The sequence below is a fragment of the Stegostoma tigrinum genome, chromosome 4 (assembly GCF_030684315.1).
Source record: "Stegostoma tigrinum isolate sSteTig4 chromosome 4, sSteTig4.hap1, whole genome shotgun sequence".
Lineage (NCBI taxonomy): Eukaryota > Metazoa > Chordata > Chondrichthyes > Orectolobiformes > Stegostomatidae > Stegostoma > Stegostoma tigrinum.
In genome coordinates, this window is record NC_081357.1 from 41,277,305 (window position 1) to 41,296,637 (window position 19,333).

The 19,333-nt window shown below is 41.2% G+C and overlaps 1 protein-coding gene across 9 annotated transcripts in view; it reads right to left on the reverse strand.

The window, feature by feature from the left end:
• slc18b1 (solute carrier family 18 member B1) overlaps positions 1–19,333 on the reverse strand; it is a 41,514-nt gene that overhangs the window by 11,287 nt on the left and 10,894 nt on the right. For 7 of the 9 annotated variants that reach the window (XM_048530644.1, XM_048530646.2, XM_048530643.2 and 4 more), the window contains 6 exons: positions 17,134–17,229; positions 14,982–15,055; positions 12,964–13,111; positions 9,038–9,194; positions 5,041–5,177; positions 4,079–4,180 (listed from right to left, as the gene is read on the reverse strand). In XM_048530644.1, the coding sequence (XP_048386601.1) occupies positions 4,079–4,180; positions 5,041–5,177; positions 9,038–9,194; positions 12,964–13,111; positions 14,982–15,055; positions 17,134–17,229 (714 nt within the window). The remainder of the gene's footprint in view (positions 1–4,078; positions 4,181–5,040; positions 5,178–9,037; positions 9,195–12,963; positions 13,112–14,981; positions 15,056–17,133; positions 17,230–19,333) is intronic. The other 2 variants (XM_048530647.2, XM_048530642.2) reach the window with 2 other exon arrangements.

Consider the following 19,333-nt stretch of genomic DNA (forward strand, 5'->3'; position numbering starts at 1 on the left):
TGACATACTTACAGAAACTTTGGGATTTCATTTTATATTAACTGCGAGTCAGTTTTCACAATTGATCTTTGCATCTTATATACATTTTAACACCTCCCTTCTGAAGCTTCTATATTTTAGCTTGGTTCTCAAATGTAATCACTTCTGTCATTATTGGTTCAAAATCTGTGGTCAAACAATCAGAACTCATTGTCATTATCCTGTGAAACTGATAACAGTTTCACAGGATATTGGCAGGTAAATACTGAACACCAGAAGTTGCTGTCAATGATTCCCTGTTTCTCACCAGACTGTACAATTGAAAACCCCACACCTATCAGTTTTTAGAACCCACTGAACATTAATAATGTTATCCCTAGTTAATGAGGTATACTTGAGTTTTCAAACTGAGTGCTAAGTCATTACTGCTGCTGAAACTAATTTTATTTCTTTAATGACAAATATTTTCATTTTGCGAGAAAAGCATTGTTTAATGTAGTTATTTTTTCAAATGTTTATCAAGTTTATAATATTTTTGCTTCTAAAGGTGCATGTTCTAGTCATTTATGCAGCTGTCTATAAAAATGAGTGAAAAATGAACTATAATCAGTACATTTTGCTTCCTGGTTTGCTGCCTAAGAATTCTTCATTGCAATTGGCTATTTTAACCTGCTTGATGACATCACGTAGCGCTGGTGACCGTGATATCTACTTGGCTTGGTGCCAGATTCAGTGACATCAGAAAAGGTACATCTGTGCCACAGTAATATCTTGGTCTTTGTGGGTACGCATCAACGATATGCACAATTGCTTAGCTGCTGACCACAGAGTACAGTTCAACATCTCTTCATGAATCAGAGTTTGACCTCATCACAGAAATGCAGAGTTGATAAACTATCACAAAATGAAGCTATTTTAATTCAATTTTCTTGCAAATTCTTTCATGCTGTGAAGCAATAAAGGGGATGATTATACTCAGCAGTTTAAAAATATTTCTGTGATGGAAAAGATAGAGTTAACATTTCTGAGCAGGGTCACCGGACCCGAAACTTTAACTCTGTTTTTTTCCTTCACAGATGCTGCCAGACCTGCTGAGCTATTCCAGCAATTTTGTTTTTGTTCCTGATTCACAGCATCCGCAGTTCTTTCGTGTTTTAAATATGTTTCTGTTCCTGATTATCAGTCTGTTTGACCTTCATAAAAACTAATGGGCAGATCACAATGAGACTTGGTACACAGTTAGATGTGATTCCAGATTCTAGAATTTTATGTTGCCAACATTTGTCTCAGGCTTGCTGCAGAGCTCCAGCAAAGCTCAGCTCAAGCTGATAGAACAGACCTCATTTCTCCCTTGGGAACTCTACAGCTCTCTGGACTCGATACTGAGTTCAACAATTTTTGGGCTTCAGCTTTCCCATGTCCTTACCCCAATCTCCACACATCTGGCCCTGTTATCACATGGCATGCTATTAAACACAAGCCATTGTTAGCCAATTACAGTCCCCATTAACAGCCGTTAATCCCTCTAGCCTAATTATTATCCACTCCTTTCTCCAAATGTGCTTTTCTCTCTTTGGGCTCTATCTCCACCTATCATTTACTCCTTATCCCCTCCACCCACCCTATCTTCTGCATAAAAACAAACATTTTCCTAGCTACCATCAGTTCTGATGAAGGGTCACTGGAACCAAAATGTTAACTCTGACTTCTTGTCACACATTCTGCCAGCCCTGCTGAGCTTTGTGAGCAACTTCTGTTTTTGTTCCAGGAATTTTAGAAAAGGTAGATGAGGTGGGTTGACATTTGGTAAAGAATGTGAGGTCTGTTTTATTTAGAATGTTATTGATTGCTGTAAAATATTTTGGATGCCTCAACTGTGGTGGGAGAATTTGTCTCAGCTCTCAAAATATGAACAGAGATTTTGGAGTACATTGCTGGACATAGATTGGCCTGAAACCTAGTCACTGAGATGTATGCTCTTATCTTGTAATTGAGAACATTAACTAGGCAAAGCAAAACCTCCACGAAGATATGTGTGATGGTAATGAGGTGGAGTTAACTCAACAAGATAAAGGTACGCACAGTGTTGTCTTGTTTTCTAATTTGTTTTTTTATTCACTATTCATTATGGGTGTGAGCAATCTGGGCTTAACCAGCATTCATTGCCAATCCTAGTTGCCCTTGAGAAGGTGTTAGCAAGCTGCCTACTTGAACTGCTGCAGTCCTTGCTGTAGGTACACTCTCAACACTGACAGGGAGGGAATTTCAGAATTTTGACTCAGCAACAGTGAAAGGAATGGTGCTATATTTCCAAGTCTGAATGGCGTGTGACTTTGATGGAAACATGCAGGTGGCAGTATTCCCAAGTATCAGCTGTCCTTGTCATTATAGATGGTAGTGGTCATGAATACTGTTTAAAGATATTTGGTGAGTCTTTTCAGTGCATCTTGACAACAGTACACACTGCTGCTGAGTGTCATTAGTGGGGAGAGCGGATGTGGTGCCAATCAGTGTTGGTTGGATTGTTTTGAATGATTCAACCTTGTGTATTGCACTAATGTGCTGGGCTCCACCATCACTGATGACCAGGATGTTTGTGGAACTTCATTCTCCAGTGAGTTTGCTCTCTCACTCACTGCTAACTCTGTTCAGCTTGCAAGCAGTCCTGTTTTGTAGCTTCAGCGGGTAGACCTCTCATTTATAGGTACGACTGCTCAAGTGTGCTACTCTTAGCATGCCCTCCTGCATGCTTCATTAAACCAGGATTGGTCCCTTGGCTTGGTGGTAATGGTTGAGTGGGGCATATACCTGGCCATGATTGCAGATTGTGTTGGAGTACAATTCTGTTGCAATTGATGGCCCATAGTGTCTCATGAATGCCCAGTCTTGAGTTAAAAGATTTGATCAAAGTCTGACCCATTTAGCACAGTGATAATGCTACACAACACAATGTGAGGCATTATCAATGTAAAAGTGGTCCTTCATCTTAACAAGGACTGTGGTCACTCTTACCAATACTGTCCTGGACAGCTGCATGTGAGGCAGGCAGCTTGCTGAGGATGGAATCAAATGAGTTTTTTCCCTCTTGTTGATTCCCTCACATGTCACAGAATCTGTCTAGCACTATATACTTCAGAGCTCAACTAGCTGCTCTTGCCATTGTTGTTTCTAGTGTCAAAAACACCAGAATTTTTTTTAAGAAACCATTAAACTAATAGCACAATGTGGAGTGACTTCTGCTCCCCAACCCTCCCTCTTATCTCATCTGTGACCCCCGCTCCCCTACCCCTCATGCTTCCCCCAACCTCCTGTTCCACGACCCATCCACTGCCTGTCCCTCTTACTCACCACTTTCCTCCCTGACCCTTGCATTCACAGTAGCTTTGATTACCCCATTCACTTCCTTTTAATGTCCAACTCCTGAGCCCCAGCTTTGACCAAAAAAAAGCAGTTTAATGACATATTAAATGTTCAGTTTACTTTACATTCATGGTTACAGTAATTCCAAAATGTTTTCGAGGCAATGAGATTTCATTGTAGTGTAATCACCATCATATTGTGTTAAACACAACAGCCAATTTACATATGGAATATTCCCTCAACCTGCAATAAAATAATGGCTGGATAATCTGTTTTTGAGGGATGTTGGCCAGGAGAATATGGAAATTTTTTTATATCCCCCAATCAAATTTTTTAAAAAATAAACTTACACCTCAGAGGGCAGATTGGGCTGTCCTGCACTGCAGTGTCGGTCTTCCTTTTTGTACTCAATCCTAGGGAATGAGACTGAACCCACAATCCTTAGATTTCAGCCGTGGCTCAATCACCAGTGAATCAATCTTAAATCATGTTTATTTTATTTATAGAAATGATATTACAAGCAAGCTTTGAAATAAGACAAACTGTCATATGCACATTCATAAGCTGAAATGATTGATTTGAGTAAATGCTGTAAATCAAAGTATTAAAAATCAAATTTGTTTAAACACTAACAAAATCAATAGAACGGGAGGTATTTATTATGAGTGATAATGAATCTGCATTTAGAAAATAAAAGTTTCAAAACACAAAAGACATCCAAGCTATTCTGCATACTTACTGGTAGATTATCACTTAAATATCCAAGTAATGGAGAGGATAGAGCATATGACACAGCGAATCCTAGAAATACTAGTCCTATATATCCAGAGTGCAAGTTGAACTGGAGAATAAACAAAAGACTATATTCAACACTGATCAAATCATACCTTAAGGAACATTCACTGGGGTTTAATCCAGCAGTCAAAATAATTTTTTAAAAAATGTTAATCATATTATGACATGTCACTCTTCTGTACTGTTAAATAATCCATCCTCAAAAAAGCCTGACTTCTATTTGATTTCTGGTGTTAAATTTATAAAATCCAATGGTACATATTAGCAGAATTTTACATCGCATGTTGGATGCTGTAAGGTTTCTATTAATATTCATAACTACTGTAAGGCCATTTAGCTAAATGTGTATCAGTGGTTTGGTATGATTACTTGAAGGTTCACATTTTGATGACATCCTCACCTAATTATTAAAACATAACAAAGTGAGAATTTCAGCCCCTTGAGACCATTCTAGGCCAAGACTGAATTTAGAGCATAGAAACAAGGTCAATCGATCCACTTGATTGTGACTGTGTTTATGGTTCATAACGGGGTCGTGGGGGAGTGTAATATTCATGTGGGTTACAGTCTTTGTATCGAAGGGGTATTTCCACTGAACTAGAGGTTGATCCTTCCTAAAGAAAGCATTCCAAGTTGTGCACCTTACTTCTGCTTTTACCTGCTGCATGTTTATTGTAAACACGGAGACAGAATTTGAGTGCATAAGCAGCCACTAACTTGGTTACTTATTGGCCTCAAGATAGATGGTAGATGGGCTACTGGACACCTTCACTACCCGCTAGAATATGCAAGTTAGATCTGGCTGGGCTGGAAGGAATTGGCCACTCATTTCTCCACTTTCAAGTATAGTGAGCTTAAGCAAACACAACAATAAAAATGAGGAAATTCAGAGACAGGAATTCTTACCTTCTCAGTTACAAACAGCGATATAGTGGGATCCAGAAAGCCAATACAAGAACTTATAGAAAATACAATCAGGCACACAAGTGTTACCTTGGGGATTGCAAGTAGTTTCCAAAATGACACTCTGCTGGCAATTCCACCTGGAAAAACAACAACTTTGATCAACATATAATTCTGCGAAAGGGTCACCAGGCCCAAAATGTTCACTTTTTTTTTTCTCCACAGATGCTGCCAGATCTGCTTAGCTTTTCCAACGGCTTCTGTTTTTTGTTCCTGATGAACAGCATCCACAGTCCTTTTGGATTTTAAAGAAGTTAGGATTTCATGTTGAGGCTATACAAGACATTGATGCCACATTTGGAATACTGTGTACAGTTCCAGTTGCCCTGCTATTGGAATGATATTAGAGAGGGTTCGGAAATGATTTACCAAGATGTGGCTCTGAATGGAAGGTTTAAGTTAGAAGGAGAGACTGGATAGACTGGGACTTTTTCTCTGGAGCGTAGGAAGTTGAAGGATGACCTCATTGAAATTCATAAAATCCTGAGGGCATAGATAAGGTCAATAGCAAATGTCCCTTTTCAAGGGCTGAGGGAATTCAAAACTAGAGGGTATATTTTTAATGGGAGAGGAGAAAAAAAATTGAGACACCTGCGAGGCAATGGTTTCTCACAGAGTGGTTTATAAGTGCCAGAGGAAGTGGTACACGCAGGTATAGATACACTTAAAAGATACTTAGACAGGTACCTGAATAGAGAAAGTTTAGAAGGATATGTGCCAAATGCAGGCAAATGGAACTAGTTTAATTTGGGAAACTTGGTCAGCATAGATGAGCGAACCAAAGGCTCTATCTCTGTGCTGCATGATTCTATTTGCTTTTCAACTTAAAAACAGCAATAACAAAATTTTTAGTTCAAGTTTCAAATCAAAGAGTCATGGTGGGGCAGGCTCGAGGGGCCAGATGGCCTACTCCTGCTCCTAGTTCTTATGTTCTTATATAAAGCATGGAAACAGACCCTTCAATCCGAATCAGCCAACTAGATATCGGAAATAAATCTAGTCCCATTTGCCAGCATTTGGCCCATAGCCCTCTAAACTCTTCCGATCTATACACCCATCCAGATGCCTTTTAAGTGTTATAATTGCACCAGCCTCCACCACTTCCTCTGGCAACTCATTCCCTACAAGCACCACCCTCTCTGTGGAAAAAGTTGCCTCTTTGAATCTTTCCCCTCTCACCTTAAAAACTTAAGCCCTCGAATTTTTGACTCCACCACCCTGGGGAAAAGATTTTGGCCATTTACCCTATCCATGCCCCTCATGCTTTTATAAATCCCTGTAGGATCACCGCTCAGCCTCTGACGCTCCAGGGAAAATAGCCCCAGTCTATTCAATCTCTCCCTATAACTCAAACCCTCCAAATCTGGCAACATCCCTGTAAATTTTTTCTGAACCCTTTCAAATTTCACAACATCCTTCCTACAGCAGGGAGACCAGAATTGCACCACAGTATTCCAATAGTGGCCGAACTGCTATCCTGTACAGCTGTAACATGACTTCCCAACTCGTGTACTAAATGTACTGATCAATAAACGTAAGCATACCAAATGCCTTCTTCATTATCCTATCTACCTGCTACTCTGCTTTCAAGGAACTATAAACCTGCACTCCAAGGTCTCACTGGTGACTTCGTCAGAACTGATGAAAAGACATTGGACTTGAAACATTAATTCTGCTTTCTTCCCACAGATGCTGCCAAATCTGCTTAATTTGCCAGCAATTTCTGTTTTCATTTCAGATCTCCAGCATCCACTGTACTTTGTTTTCTAGTAACAAACTTTAAATGAATCCCTTGACCTACCTGAACAACCTAACAACAAATATAAAAAAATTAATGAATTTCATTTATTTAGCTGCTAAATTTTTGATTTTTACCTTCTTTACTTCTCGGAGGCCATAGTCAATGCTTGTAAATTTATACATTTGCACTCTAATATCTAAATAACATTTGCATTAGCAGATTTCTCAGAACAGAAGAATGTTCAAATCTGCTCACAGTTCGAAATATTATTATACCCTAATCCCCTACTGGCTGGTTTACTCCCTTTTTAAGGATAATTTCAAATTTACCCTCTGGATATTTTGAGCATTACCTTTTCAGATGTGTGCAAAGGAGAAAAGAGTGAAGCTACATCGAACATTTGCTGACCACCAAAAACAAACCAAATATTCTTTCACGTCACATCAATTCCATACATGGTGAATTCAGATTTTCACCTGTTTGATTTGCAATTAATCTCTGGCTGTTCTCCAAAGAAATATTTCTGGTAATATTCACCCATTCCATCCTGAAGGAGTTCAACATTTGCAGGACAAGGCTTTAATGGCACTGAACAACTTCCAATAATTTGCTTAACTGGCCATACATTGTTTGAACACTCAGGCAGAGCTTCAGCAGACATTTTGACCACAAGAGGTGCCACAGCCAAGTCCAGTCCTGTTCTCACCTTACATCTGTATAGCATAACTTGAAAATAATCAGGTACAAAAACCAAGTCTAAATTTTCCCCAGATTTAAAGACTCAATTCAGCTTTGATGGCCAGTTGAATTCTCAGTTGAGAAAGAAGTTGGCTATTTCAGAGGCTTCCTCAAATCGCTATTTAGGTCCTGATTTATTTAACTCAATTATTTACAGCTTAACTGCTGAGGTATTAAGTGAATTTCAGCTATTTTTGACCAAAAAATGCAATTATTATCTTACAATTTCCAAGAAATTTCCAAATGCCACAACTAATTGGACAAAAAGACATTAAGGTACTTGTCTATGGCAGCCATCCAACATAAAGTTTAACAAGAATCTTTTCTGAGGATGCCAACTTCGACAAGGAAGCCTCTGAAACAGCCGACTTCTTTCTCAACCAAGGATTCCACAGCACCATTGTCCATCCTCAGCTGGATCTGACCCATCTCCTGCCCTCTCTTCCTTCTTGCAAACAGCAATAGGGACTCCTTGTCCTTATCTACCATTCCACCAGCATTCACATCCTGAGGATCATTAGCCAGCATCTCCCCTACCTCCAATGAGATGTCACCAACAGACAAATATTCCCCTCCCATCCGTTGTTCACCTCTTGCAGGGACTGTTCCCTCCCAGACACCCTGGACCACTCTTCCTTCGCTCCCAATATGACCCATACAGCCCCATGGTAGCTGTCCTTGTAACCACTGGTGTCCATTTACTTCCTCCCTCCTCAGTGTCCAAGGGCCCAAATACACCTTCCAGGTGAAGCAGCACTTTACCTGTGCTTCACACAATGTAGTCTACTGCATTCGCTTCTCACAATGTGGTCTCCTCCACATGGGGGAAACAAAGCGTAGACTAAGTGACCGCTTTGCAGAACACCTACGTTCTGAGTGCAAAAGAGAAAAGAAACATTCTAAGCTTCTAGTTGCCTGCCACTTTAACACACCATGCTGTTCCTTGGCCAACATCTCTATCTCAGGCTTGTTGCAATGCTCCAATGAAGCACAGCGCAAGTTGGAAGAACAGCAGTTCATTTTCCACTTGGGAACCCTTGCATCCTTCTGGACTCAACATTGAGTTCAGCAACTTTAAGCCTCCAGCTCTCCCACGTCCTTACCTCAAACTCCATAAAGGGCCTTGTTATCACATAGTCTCCCACTGTTAAACACTATCAGTCTGCAAATAGCTATTTACCCTCATAGCGAGGTCATTATCCACTCCTTTGTCTGTCCAACCATTCTTTTCTCTCTTTGGGCTCTATCTTCACCTATTGTTTACTCCTTACCCCATCGCCCTACCCGACATTTTCCTAGCTATAATCAGTCTTGAGGAAAGGTCACTTGACCTGAAATGTTAACTCTGATTTCTCTCCACAAATGCTGCCAGATTTGCTGAGCTTTTCCAGCAATTTCTGTTTTTTTTTCTGATAAAGTTTAACAATATTTTTACAGGTAAGTTAAAATGGAGAGCTTTACCATAATTTGGTAGAATACACATGTTCAAAGGTACCATTGAAAGAACGATACATCCTAGTGCAATGAAAGGAACTTCATATCCAAACATCTGGTACAGAAAACCTCCAACAGGTGGACCTAATACTAGGCCAAGCCCAGTGAATATTTCTAGAAGTCCCTGAAAAAAAAATTATAGTTTATGTGTTAGTGCTTTGTTTGCTGGAAATACAAAATCATAAATAAATTACATTTACTATTTTATTATAAAGTATTGTCAGCTTTAACAGGATTTTCTCTTCCAGGTTTCTTCACTCTCTTCTCAAATGGCAAGGCATCATCCCACAGACCTTCACTATTTTAAAAAATGGGCATTATCCATGAATGATTATTGATTGGACAGTTGTTTGGAGGATTAACACAATGGAGGCAAATGTTGTCCTCCTCTAACATTCAATTCTACTATATGATGGAGGAATAGCTGGATAAAAGTCAAGAATAGGAACTGGTTAATTCTTTCTTTTTTGACTTATGGTCTTGTAGCCACATGTTGCATTGACACATTTACTGAAATTAGCTGAGATCTCAAAGTGAGGATCAGAAAGAACACTGGGAAGACGGAATCAGTAGCTAGAGAACAGAGATTATGGTGAACGTAAAACAATGGCTACAGTTCCTTTACCTGGCAATATTGTGGAGTTCAGCCAGTGGATTCATTACCTTGCTATCACATTTGATTCCAAAATTAGCTTCTAATCTCTGTAACACCATTCACTGTTTCAGCTCATCTGCCACTGGAAACCTCATTCATTCCTTGGTTTCCTCTAAACCTAACTATTCCGACATAATCTTCGTTGGTGGCCCTCACACCCTTCGTAAACTTAATTAAATCAGCCGGTATGCTACTTCCGGTACAGCCAATGCCATCGACACTGCTGCTGATGCTGCCGCCTCCGTTTCTGAGGCTGACACCACAGACATTGAGGACACCGTTGCCACCAACATCCAAGATTTACCAGCCTATGTCGCTCCACCCATCTCTGACGTCGCTCCGCCCACTACCTCCACAGCCAGCAGCTCCAGAGGAGACAGTATCACCCAGCCCTGCCGAGTCTTCACCATCCCCCCCGACCTCCACCATACTGAGGACAAATGGTCAGTCCTCAGTAACGGCTCACCTTTGTCCCCCTCCACCCAAACATCAACGAATACAATTCACGTTCGTACGTTGAACAGTTTTTCCACCACATCCGCGCTTACATCTTTAATCGTGAGCCTAACCCTCCCTCTACTGACCCTTTTTCGCGCCTCCAACACACCCTCTCCTCCTGGACACCATCCCAAGGCCTGCCACCCTTCCTCGAGCTCTTCATCTCTAACTGCCGGTAAGACATCAATCGCGTCAACCTCTCCACTCCTCTCACCTACTCCAATCTCTCCCCAACAGAACGTGCAGCCCTCCGCTCTAACCCTAACCTCACCATAAACACGCAGACAAGGGAGGGGCAGTTGTAGTATGGAGCACTGACCTCTACATTACCGTGGCCAGATGCCAGCTCTCTGACACCTCCTCCTACCATCCCTTTGCTCATGATCCCAAGCCCGACCACCAAACAATCACCTCCCAGATTATTCACAACCTCATCACTTCAGGTGACCTCCAACCCACAGCCTCTAACCTCATAGCTCCCCAACCCTGCACTGCCTGCTTCTATCTCCTTCCCAAAATCCACAAAGCTGACTACCCTGGCCGACCCATTGTCTCCGCCTGCTCCTGCCCCACGAAACTCATCTCCATTATCTCGAATCCATTTTCTCCCCCTTGGTCCAGGAGCTCCCCACCTACGTCCGTAACACCACCATGCCCTCCACCTCCTCCAAAACTTCCAAATCCGTCATCCCCAACACCTCATCTTCACCATGGACATCCAGTCTGTGTACACTTGCATTCCCCATGCAGATGGCCTGAAGGACCTGTGCTTCTTCCTGTTCCGCAGGCCCGACCAGTCCCCCTCCACTGGCACCCTCATCTGCTTATTCAAACTCATCCTCACCCTCAACAATTTCTCCTTCAACTCCTCCCACTTCCTACAGACAAAGGGGGTGGCCATGGGTACCCACATGGGCCCAAGCTATGCCTGCCTCTTTGTAGGTTACATGGAACAGTCCCTCTTCTGTACCTACACCGGCCCTAAACCCCACCTCTTCCTCCGTTATGTTGATGACTGTATCAGCTCTGCCTCGTGTTCCCATGAGGAGTTCAAACAGTTCACCCACTTCACTAACAGCTTCCACCCCAACCTTAAGTTCACTTGGACCATCTCTGCTTCCGAGATTAGACATTCCACGCCCGGACATCCCAGATTTCCTCGTTCTTCCAAGGATCGCAACTTCCCCTCCACAGGGGTCAAAAACGCCCTCGAGCGTGTCTTTCACATTTCCAGCAACTCATCACTCACACCCCCTACCCGCGATAACAACCAAAACAGAATCCCCCTCGTCCACACGTACCACCCCACCAACCTCCAAATCCAATGCATCATCCTCCAACACTTCCACCATATGCAATCTGACCCCACTACCAAAGATGTTTTTCCCTCCCCACCCTTATCTGCTTTCTGGAGGGACCACTCTCTCTGTGATTCACTTGTCCACTCCATGCTCTCCACCAGCCCCACCACACCTGGCACTTTTCCCTGCAACCTCAGGAAGTGCTACATCTGCCCCTAGATCATCCCCATCCCAGGCCCTAAGAAGACGTTTCACATCAAACAGATGTTCACCTGCACATCTGCTAATGTGGTACATTGTATCCTCTGTTCCCGTTGTGACCTCCTCTACATCAGGGAAACCAAGCAGAGGCTTGGGGGCCACTTTACGGAATACCTACGCTCAGTTCGCACTAAACAACTCTACCTCCCAGTCACGAACCATTTCAACTCCCCCTCCCATTCCTCAGACAACATGTCCATCCTGGGCCTCCCGCAGTGCCACAGTGATACCACTGATCCTCCCTGGACTGACCTATCCCTTCCCTAACTCCCCACCTACATTCACCTTTACTGACTCCAACCCCGCCTCTTTGACCTGTCTGTCTCCACTCTACCTATCTTCTCCTTTATCCATCTTCTATCCGCCTCCCCCTCTCTCCCTATTCATTTCAGAATTCCATTCCCCTCCCCAATTTCTGAAGAAGTGTCTTGACCCGAAACATCAGCTTTCCTGCTCCTCTGATGCTGCTTGCCCTGCTGTATTCATCCAGCTCTACACCTTGTTATTTTAGATTCTCTAGCATCAGCAGTTCCTACTGTCTCCATAATCTAACCCTGTTGCCCATGTCTTTTACAGCAGTATGATGCTGAAACACCACTTGTGCCTGCTGGCTTACAAAGACTTGTAAGCAAACAATGTTTTGCATATAAATTCTCCTTCTCATTTTTAAATTGCTGTTGTCCCTCCCAATCTATGTAATCTCCTCCAGCCCCATAATTCTGGAGATGTAAGCACTCCTAAAATTCTAGCCTCTTGCACATCCATGATTTTACTCATTCGAACACGAGGCACCACATGTTCACTTTCCCAGGGCCTGAAGCTCTGGAATCCCCTCCCAACATTTCTGCAATAAGACCCTCCTTAAAACTCAACTCTTTCACCATCTGACCTAATATCTCCTTATGCGGCCTTTTTCTTGGCTGGGCAGTGGAATTGCTAGAATGGTGGAGAAAGAAGGAATAACCGATAAAATAAAGAACAAACTAAAATCAATGATATTCTTAAAACTATTCTTCCAACTACATCCTTGTATTATTTATATATACATAATAAAAATAAACAAATATACTTATGTTAAAACAAGGTCCATACAAATGCCATAAATAATTGCTAATCTTATTGGTAGACTGAGAGTTATACATTAGTGACATTACTAAAAGAATTGAATTCATTCATACCATTATCGTGGCCACGTTGTTTGGGAATGTTGCAGCAAGAATTGAAAATGATGCAGTAACACACCCAGAAAACCCTATTGCATCCAATGACCTTATGATGAAACACAGAACGATAAATATAAGTCCATCTGGAGCTTTATCCAATAGGCTGAGAATAGAAATAAAAGACATCAAATTCAGAAAAAGAATGCAATACATTGTCTCTAGTCTTCTGCTTCACCATCTTACTTGACTCGTCTCCTGTTGCTTAATCATCAGACTACTTGCCTAGTGTCCATTACTGAATAAACAGAGATTTCCTTCACTAAATATTGGAAAATCAAAAACTATTGCCTTGTTGCCTCACAGCGCCAGTGACATGTGTTTGATTCCAGCCTTGGGCGACTGTGTGGAGTTTGCATGTTCTCCTCATGCCTGTGTGAGTTTCCTTGAGGTGCCCCAGTCTCCTCCCACAGTCCAAACTTCGGCAGGTCAGGAGGATTGGCCATGCCGAATTACCCTGTAGAGTCCAAGGATATGCAGGCTAGGTGGGTTAGCCATGGTGAGTTCGGAATTACAAGGATAGGGTGGAGGGGAATTGGGATGCTCTTTGGATGGGGTAGTACAGACTTGATGGGCTGAATGACCTCTATTTGCACTGTAGGGGGTTCTACGGTCTTTCCACAAACTCTGTTCCCTAGCTGAGTGTCTAACGTTGAACCTGTTTGTAAGCTTCCAACTACATCCTTGTGCTGTCACTATGATGACTTACTTGCACTTCAGTAATATCATCCAACACTGCTCCTGCCTCAATCATCTTCTGTTGAACCCATCATCTCTGACCTTGGTACATCCAAACTTAGCTATTGCAAAGCATACCTGACCAATGTGCATTTGTACCATTTGCAAATTTGAGGTTATCTAAAAGTCTGCAGCTTGTGTCCTTATTTGCACCAAGTCCCAGTCACTCATCAATCCTCTGCTATGCTAGCGCCTGATTAAGCAACTGCTTGATTTTAAAATTCTTATCCTTATTTTCAAACCCCTTCTTGATCTCACCACCTCTGTATCTCTGCAATCTCTTCTGTGCCACATTCCTTTGAGTTATCTGTGCTTATCGAATTCTGCCCTTGAGAATCCATTTTTTTATTCTTTCGCATGATGTGGGCATCCCTAATTGTTCATGAAAAGACAGTGCTGATAAACTGCCTTCTTGAACTACTGTAGTACATGTTGTAGATATGTCCATAGAGCTGTTAAAGTCCTGCATGAGATTTGTTGTGTTTGAATGAGATGACCCCTCATTAACAGTAAAGGCCAAGTCCATTTAATTTCTTATCATGGGACTATCCCTTTATCCCAGGAATTAATTTAGCGAGTCTTTATCACACCTCCTCTATGACAATTATATCTTTGAAAATTCTTCTTTTTGATTAGTTGAAGAGACACACTTTTGGTTGCCTTTGTTCCTAATCTCTTTCTGTGTTGAGCTGACGACCATGCAGTGATTGCCATTTAAAAGCCAGCAAATTTAAAAAGAAACAATGGGTAATTGCTGGCAAAGTATCACTCACTGCTAAATTAGGGCCATTAAAGTTTAGCGCGTGGACATAAATGTAGAAAAGTTATTACACCACTTTGCGAACCAGACCATGGCTGTTGAACGTGTGAGTTGGGGTTCAGATTATGGTGCTTTAGTATACAACTACCACAAACAACCAATATTTAACCAACAATTTTGCCTCTTGCAAATACATGACCATATGGATTTTGTTCTCAATACTGCAAATAAAAAACATCAATCTGGTAAAATTCCAGTTCTTGAATTTTAAATAACTTGTCCCTAATTCAATGTTAGTAACTGCATTCCAACCACCTTCTATTACATAATTTACTGAAATTATCAGTACTGTTGAAAAGTTGTTTTCACAGTTGTATACAAATGGAAAAGCACCACAATCTGAACATCAACTTACACATTCAAATGGCAAAGACTGAACTTCAAGTAAATGCCAAATAAAATCCAATGGATGGCTTACCCAAAAAGGATAGTACAACAGCCAGAAATGAACATTCCAGAGACAAACATAAATTTTGCTCCAACTTGTACAATCTGCAAATATATAAACAAGTTATCAGAAAATTTAACCTGTCAAAATTTAATCTCAACTTATTACATCAATTGTGCAGGGCTATAATAATTTTTAAAAGCGCAAGTACACGTAAAATATCTACATTCTAAACAGGTGGACATTTCGTGCCAGTAAGATTAATTCCTAGCACCTTTCAACCCACTATCATCTAGAAGAAAAGACAGCTGATACAAAGGAATACCACCAACTGCAAGTACAAAACGCTCATCTCTCTAACTTGGAATCGAATCATTTTTCCTGCACTGTCACCAAGTCAAAAACCTGGAACTCCATCCCTAACATCATTGTGAGTGCACCTACACCAAATAAACCACTTCAAGAAGGCAGCTCAACACTACTTCCTTAATGATAGAAACTAGTGTGGCAGTGGGGTGGGAACCTAAGCAGGTCAGCTTGTGGAGTGTTTGAAGAGAACAGAGGAGCTAAATCAAGTAAGTCCAGGAGGAACAAAAGACAGGGCCAGGTTAATAAACAAAGAAGGGCCAGTGGTCTGAAGTGTATTTATTTTAATGCAAGGAGTATAACAGATAAGATGGATGAGCTCAGAGCTTAGATTAGTGCATGGGACTTAGATGTGATAGCTAGTACAGAAATTTGGTTGATAGAAGGGCAGGACTGGTAGCTCAACATTCCAGGGTTTAGATGTTTCAGGCATGACAGGAAGGATGTAAAAGGAGTCAGGGAGTTGGATTACTGATGAAGCAAAATGTCACAATTGTACTAGGAGAGGACATCTTGGAGGAATCATCCAGCAAGGTGATATGGATAGAAGTTAGGAATAAGAAAGGTCTACTCAATATGATGGGGTTATGCAACAGGCCTCACAACAGCCTGTGGAAATTACAGGAACAGATATGTAAGCAGATCATGGAAGGTTGTAAAGACAACAGGGTTGTGGAAATTGGTGATTTCAATTTCCTCAATATTCACTGGGACTCCCTAAGTGTCAAGGGCTTAGATAAGGCAGAATTTGTTACATGCATCCAGGAGGGATTCTTGAAAAAATATGTAGATAGTCCAATTAGAGAAGGGGCCATATTAGACACTGTACTGGGGGAAGAGCCTGGCCAGGTGATTTAAATTTTACAGGGGGAGCATTTTGGGAATAGTGATCATAACTTTCTAAGTTTTAAGTTAGTTATCAAAAAGGATAAGACTGATCCTTGGGTGGAAGTGTTAACTTGGGGGAAGACTAATTATAACAGTATTAAGCAAGCACTGTTTGACGGTAAATCCACACTTGATATGTAGGAGCCTTTTAAAAGCCAGTTGACCAGGGTTTAGGACCTACATGTTCTTGTGAGCACAGAGTAGCATTTTAACATTTCCCTTGTAGCACTTCTGAATTTCCTAAATTCTTTCAAGCAGCACCACATAAGCTCAATTTCCTACCTATAGGTCTAGTTATCCAATTTGCTACCACACTGGTTTCAGATTGGTTCATGTAGAGCCTAGCCTTCTACCTTACCAATATCTGTCCCAATGAGCCACAAATCAAATTCCCAGTTTCTTCCGTCATTCTTTCAGGCAATATTCAAACTTCTAATCCATTTTTCCTCATTCCAATTAGATGTAACACAAGTAACAATCCAGAAATGTTGATGAGGGGTCTGGGCCCGAAACGTCAGCTATCCTGCTCCTAAGATGTTGCTTGGCCTGTGTTCATCCAGCTCCACACCTTGTTATCTCGGATTCTCCAGCATCTGCAGTACCTATTATGTCAGAAATGTTGATGCTCTGCTTTTTAATTTAAACCATAATTCTTCAAATCCTCTCAGAAGACTTGAGGAACCAATATCAGTACTCCATGTAACACAATGAAGCTAGCAGGCTCTGCCATGTATTTGATGCAATGAAGATTGTAGCTGTAGGTTACACCCAGTTAATTGTCTAGAAGCATTAGTAATATACTGCTTTAATAAAAGAGACTGTGCTTTCCTAACATTAAATAAATGTTGACTGTGGCAAGTGTTATTAGCTTAAAATAAACCTAAGGTCCTAGTGCAAAAGAATAAAAATATTAAAATATTATACTTACATATTTCCCTAGTAGCAGTGAAAATATAAGATTAAATAAAGCAAAACATCCAAAAATCATTCCGACAACAGTGTCATTGGCTCCTTTCCTTCCTGCCTGCAAAGAAAGTAATATATAGTAAATGCAATACAAATGATTCTACTGTATGGAAAGTAGCAAATATGACTCATTGACTCAAAACGGAGAGAAACAAAAAGCAGCAAACTAAAGGCAATTATCTTACCATTTTTCATTACTAAGATATTAGGAGCTGTTATTAATGAACTTATAGCAGGACACTTAGAAAAATTCAAGGTAATCAGGCACAGTCAACATGGTTTTACGAAAAGAACATGCTACTGAACAATTTATTGGAGTTCTTTGAGAAGTAACACGTGCTACGGATTGAGTGGAACTACTGGATATTCTGCACTTAGAATTCTGGAATGCATTTGGTGAGATACCACATCAACCATCATTACAGAAAAAAAGTTTTCAGGTGTCCCTTCCTCTCAAGAAGGCACGTTGGTGCCAACAGACATTCAATCTGAGGGGGAACCTTTTGTGGGCTCCCCAGAAGTCTCCTTTCTGGACAGTCAAGAGGGGCCTTGCCCCTCCACCTCTACCTTATGGATGTACAAACCAGGCAGAGTTAGCTCATTTCTGGCCAGGACACTATCTGCATATCTTGGCCCTCTTGGCTAAAATGCTCGTGGGGTTATCCGTCCAGAACTCAAACTTCAATAATCTCCACTAGTAGGTAGGATCCCTCCACCCCACCTGTGAACCCTAGAACTGCACCTATAAGGAAACGAAAAAGAAAATCCCGTGAAGACAATAGGTGGCACAGATGAAACTTCATTGTAAAGAATCTCACACTTATAAATATGTGTTCATTTTATATCATTACCTATGTGATCAATTGTCATGTTAGCTGCAGCTACAAGAATGAACACAGAGTGGCAGCCTTCCTTAGTGCCAGGCAATCTTATGACCCTTTCAGAAAGTTAGCTTTCTTCCTAGTACCCATAGAAGCACAACACTTTGATAAATACAAGAGGAAGCTTCAGATAGAGTCATACAGGATGGAAACAGACCCTTCGGTCCAACTAGTCAATACTGAACATAATCCCAAACTAAACTAGTCCCACTTGCCTGCTCCTGGCCCATATGCCTCCTAACCTCTCCTATTCATGTACTTATCCAAACGTCCTTTTGAACATTGTAATTGTACCCACATCTACCACTTACTTGGGAAGTTCATTCCAAACTTGAACCACCCTCTGTGTGAAAAATTTGCCCCTGATGCTTTTTTTTTTCATCTCTCTCCTCTCACCTTAAAAATGTACCCCCAGTCTTTAAATTCCCCACACTTGAGAAAAGACAAATACCATTAACTCCATCTATACATCTCATTATTTTATAAACTAATATCAGGTCAGCTCTCAACCTCCTATGCTCCAGCAAAAGCCCAGCCCATCCAGCCTTTCCTTATAACTCAATTCTGGTTAATCTCTTTTGAACCTCTCCAGCTTGATCATGTCCTTCCTATAACTGGGCGACCAGAGCTGGACACAGTATTCCAGAATAGGCCTCACCAATGAACTTTACAAGCTCAACATGACTTCTCAACTCCTACACTCAAAGGACTGAGCAATGAAGGCAAGTGTGCCAAGCATCTTTTTAATCACCCTGTCTATATGTGGTGCAAACTTCAAAGAATTACTTCCCCGCATCCCTCGATCCCGTTGTTCTACAATGCTACTCAAGGCCCCATCATTAATTGTGTAAACGTTACCCTTGTTTGTTGTGCCAAAATGCAATACCTCACATTTATCCAGATTGAACTCCATCTGCCGTTTTTCAGCCCATTGACCCATCTGAACAAGGTCCTTTTGTAATGTTAGAAAACCTTTTCACTGTCTACTTTTGGTGTTGTCCACAAACTTACTTTACATGTTTTCTATATTCTCATCCAAATAATCATTATATAAATGACAAACATAAAAGAGATTAAGAGATGCAATTGAACTAAGTTGTCGACATCTAAAATAAGATTTTCCTTTTATTCTTTACTAAAACCTCAATATCTTTATTCATCCATTGTTCCTTAATCTTACCAGCCTTATCTTCACCCTGACAGGAACAAAAGCCTCTGAACTCTCATTGTCTAACTTTTGAATGCCTCCCACTTGTCAGACATCCTTTTACCTGCAAACAG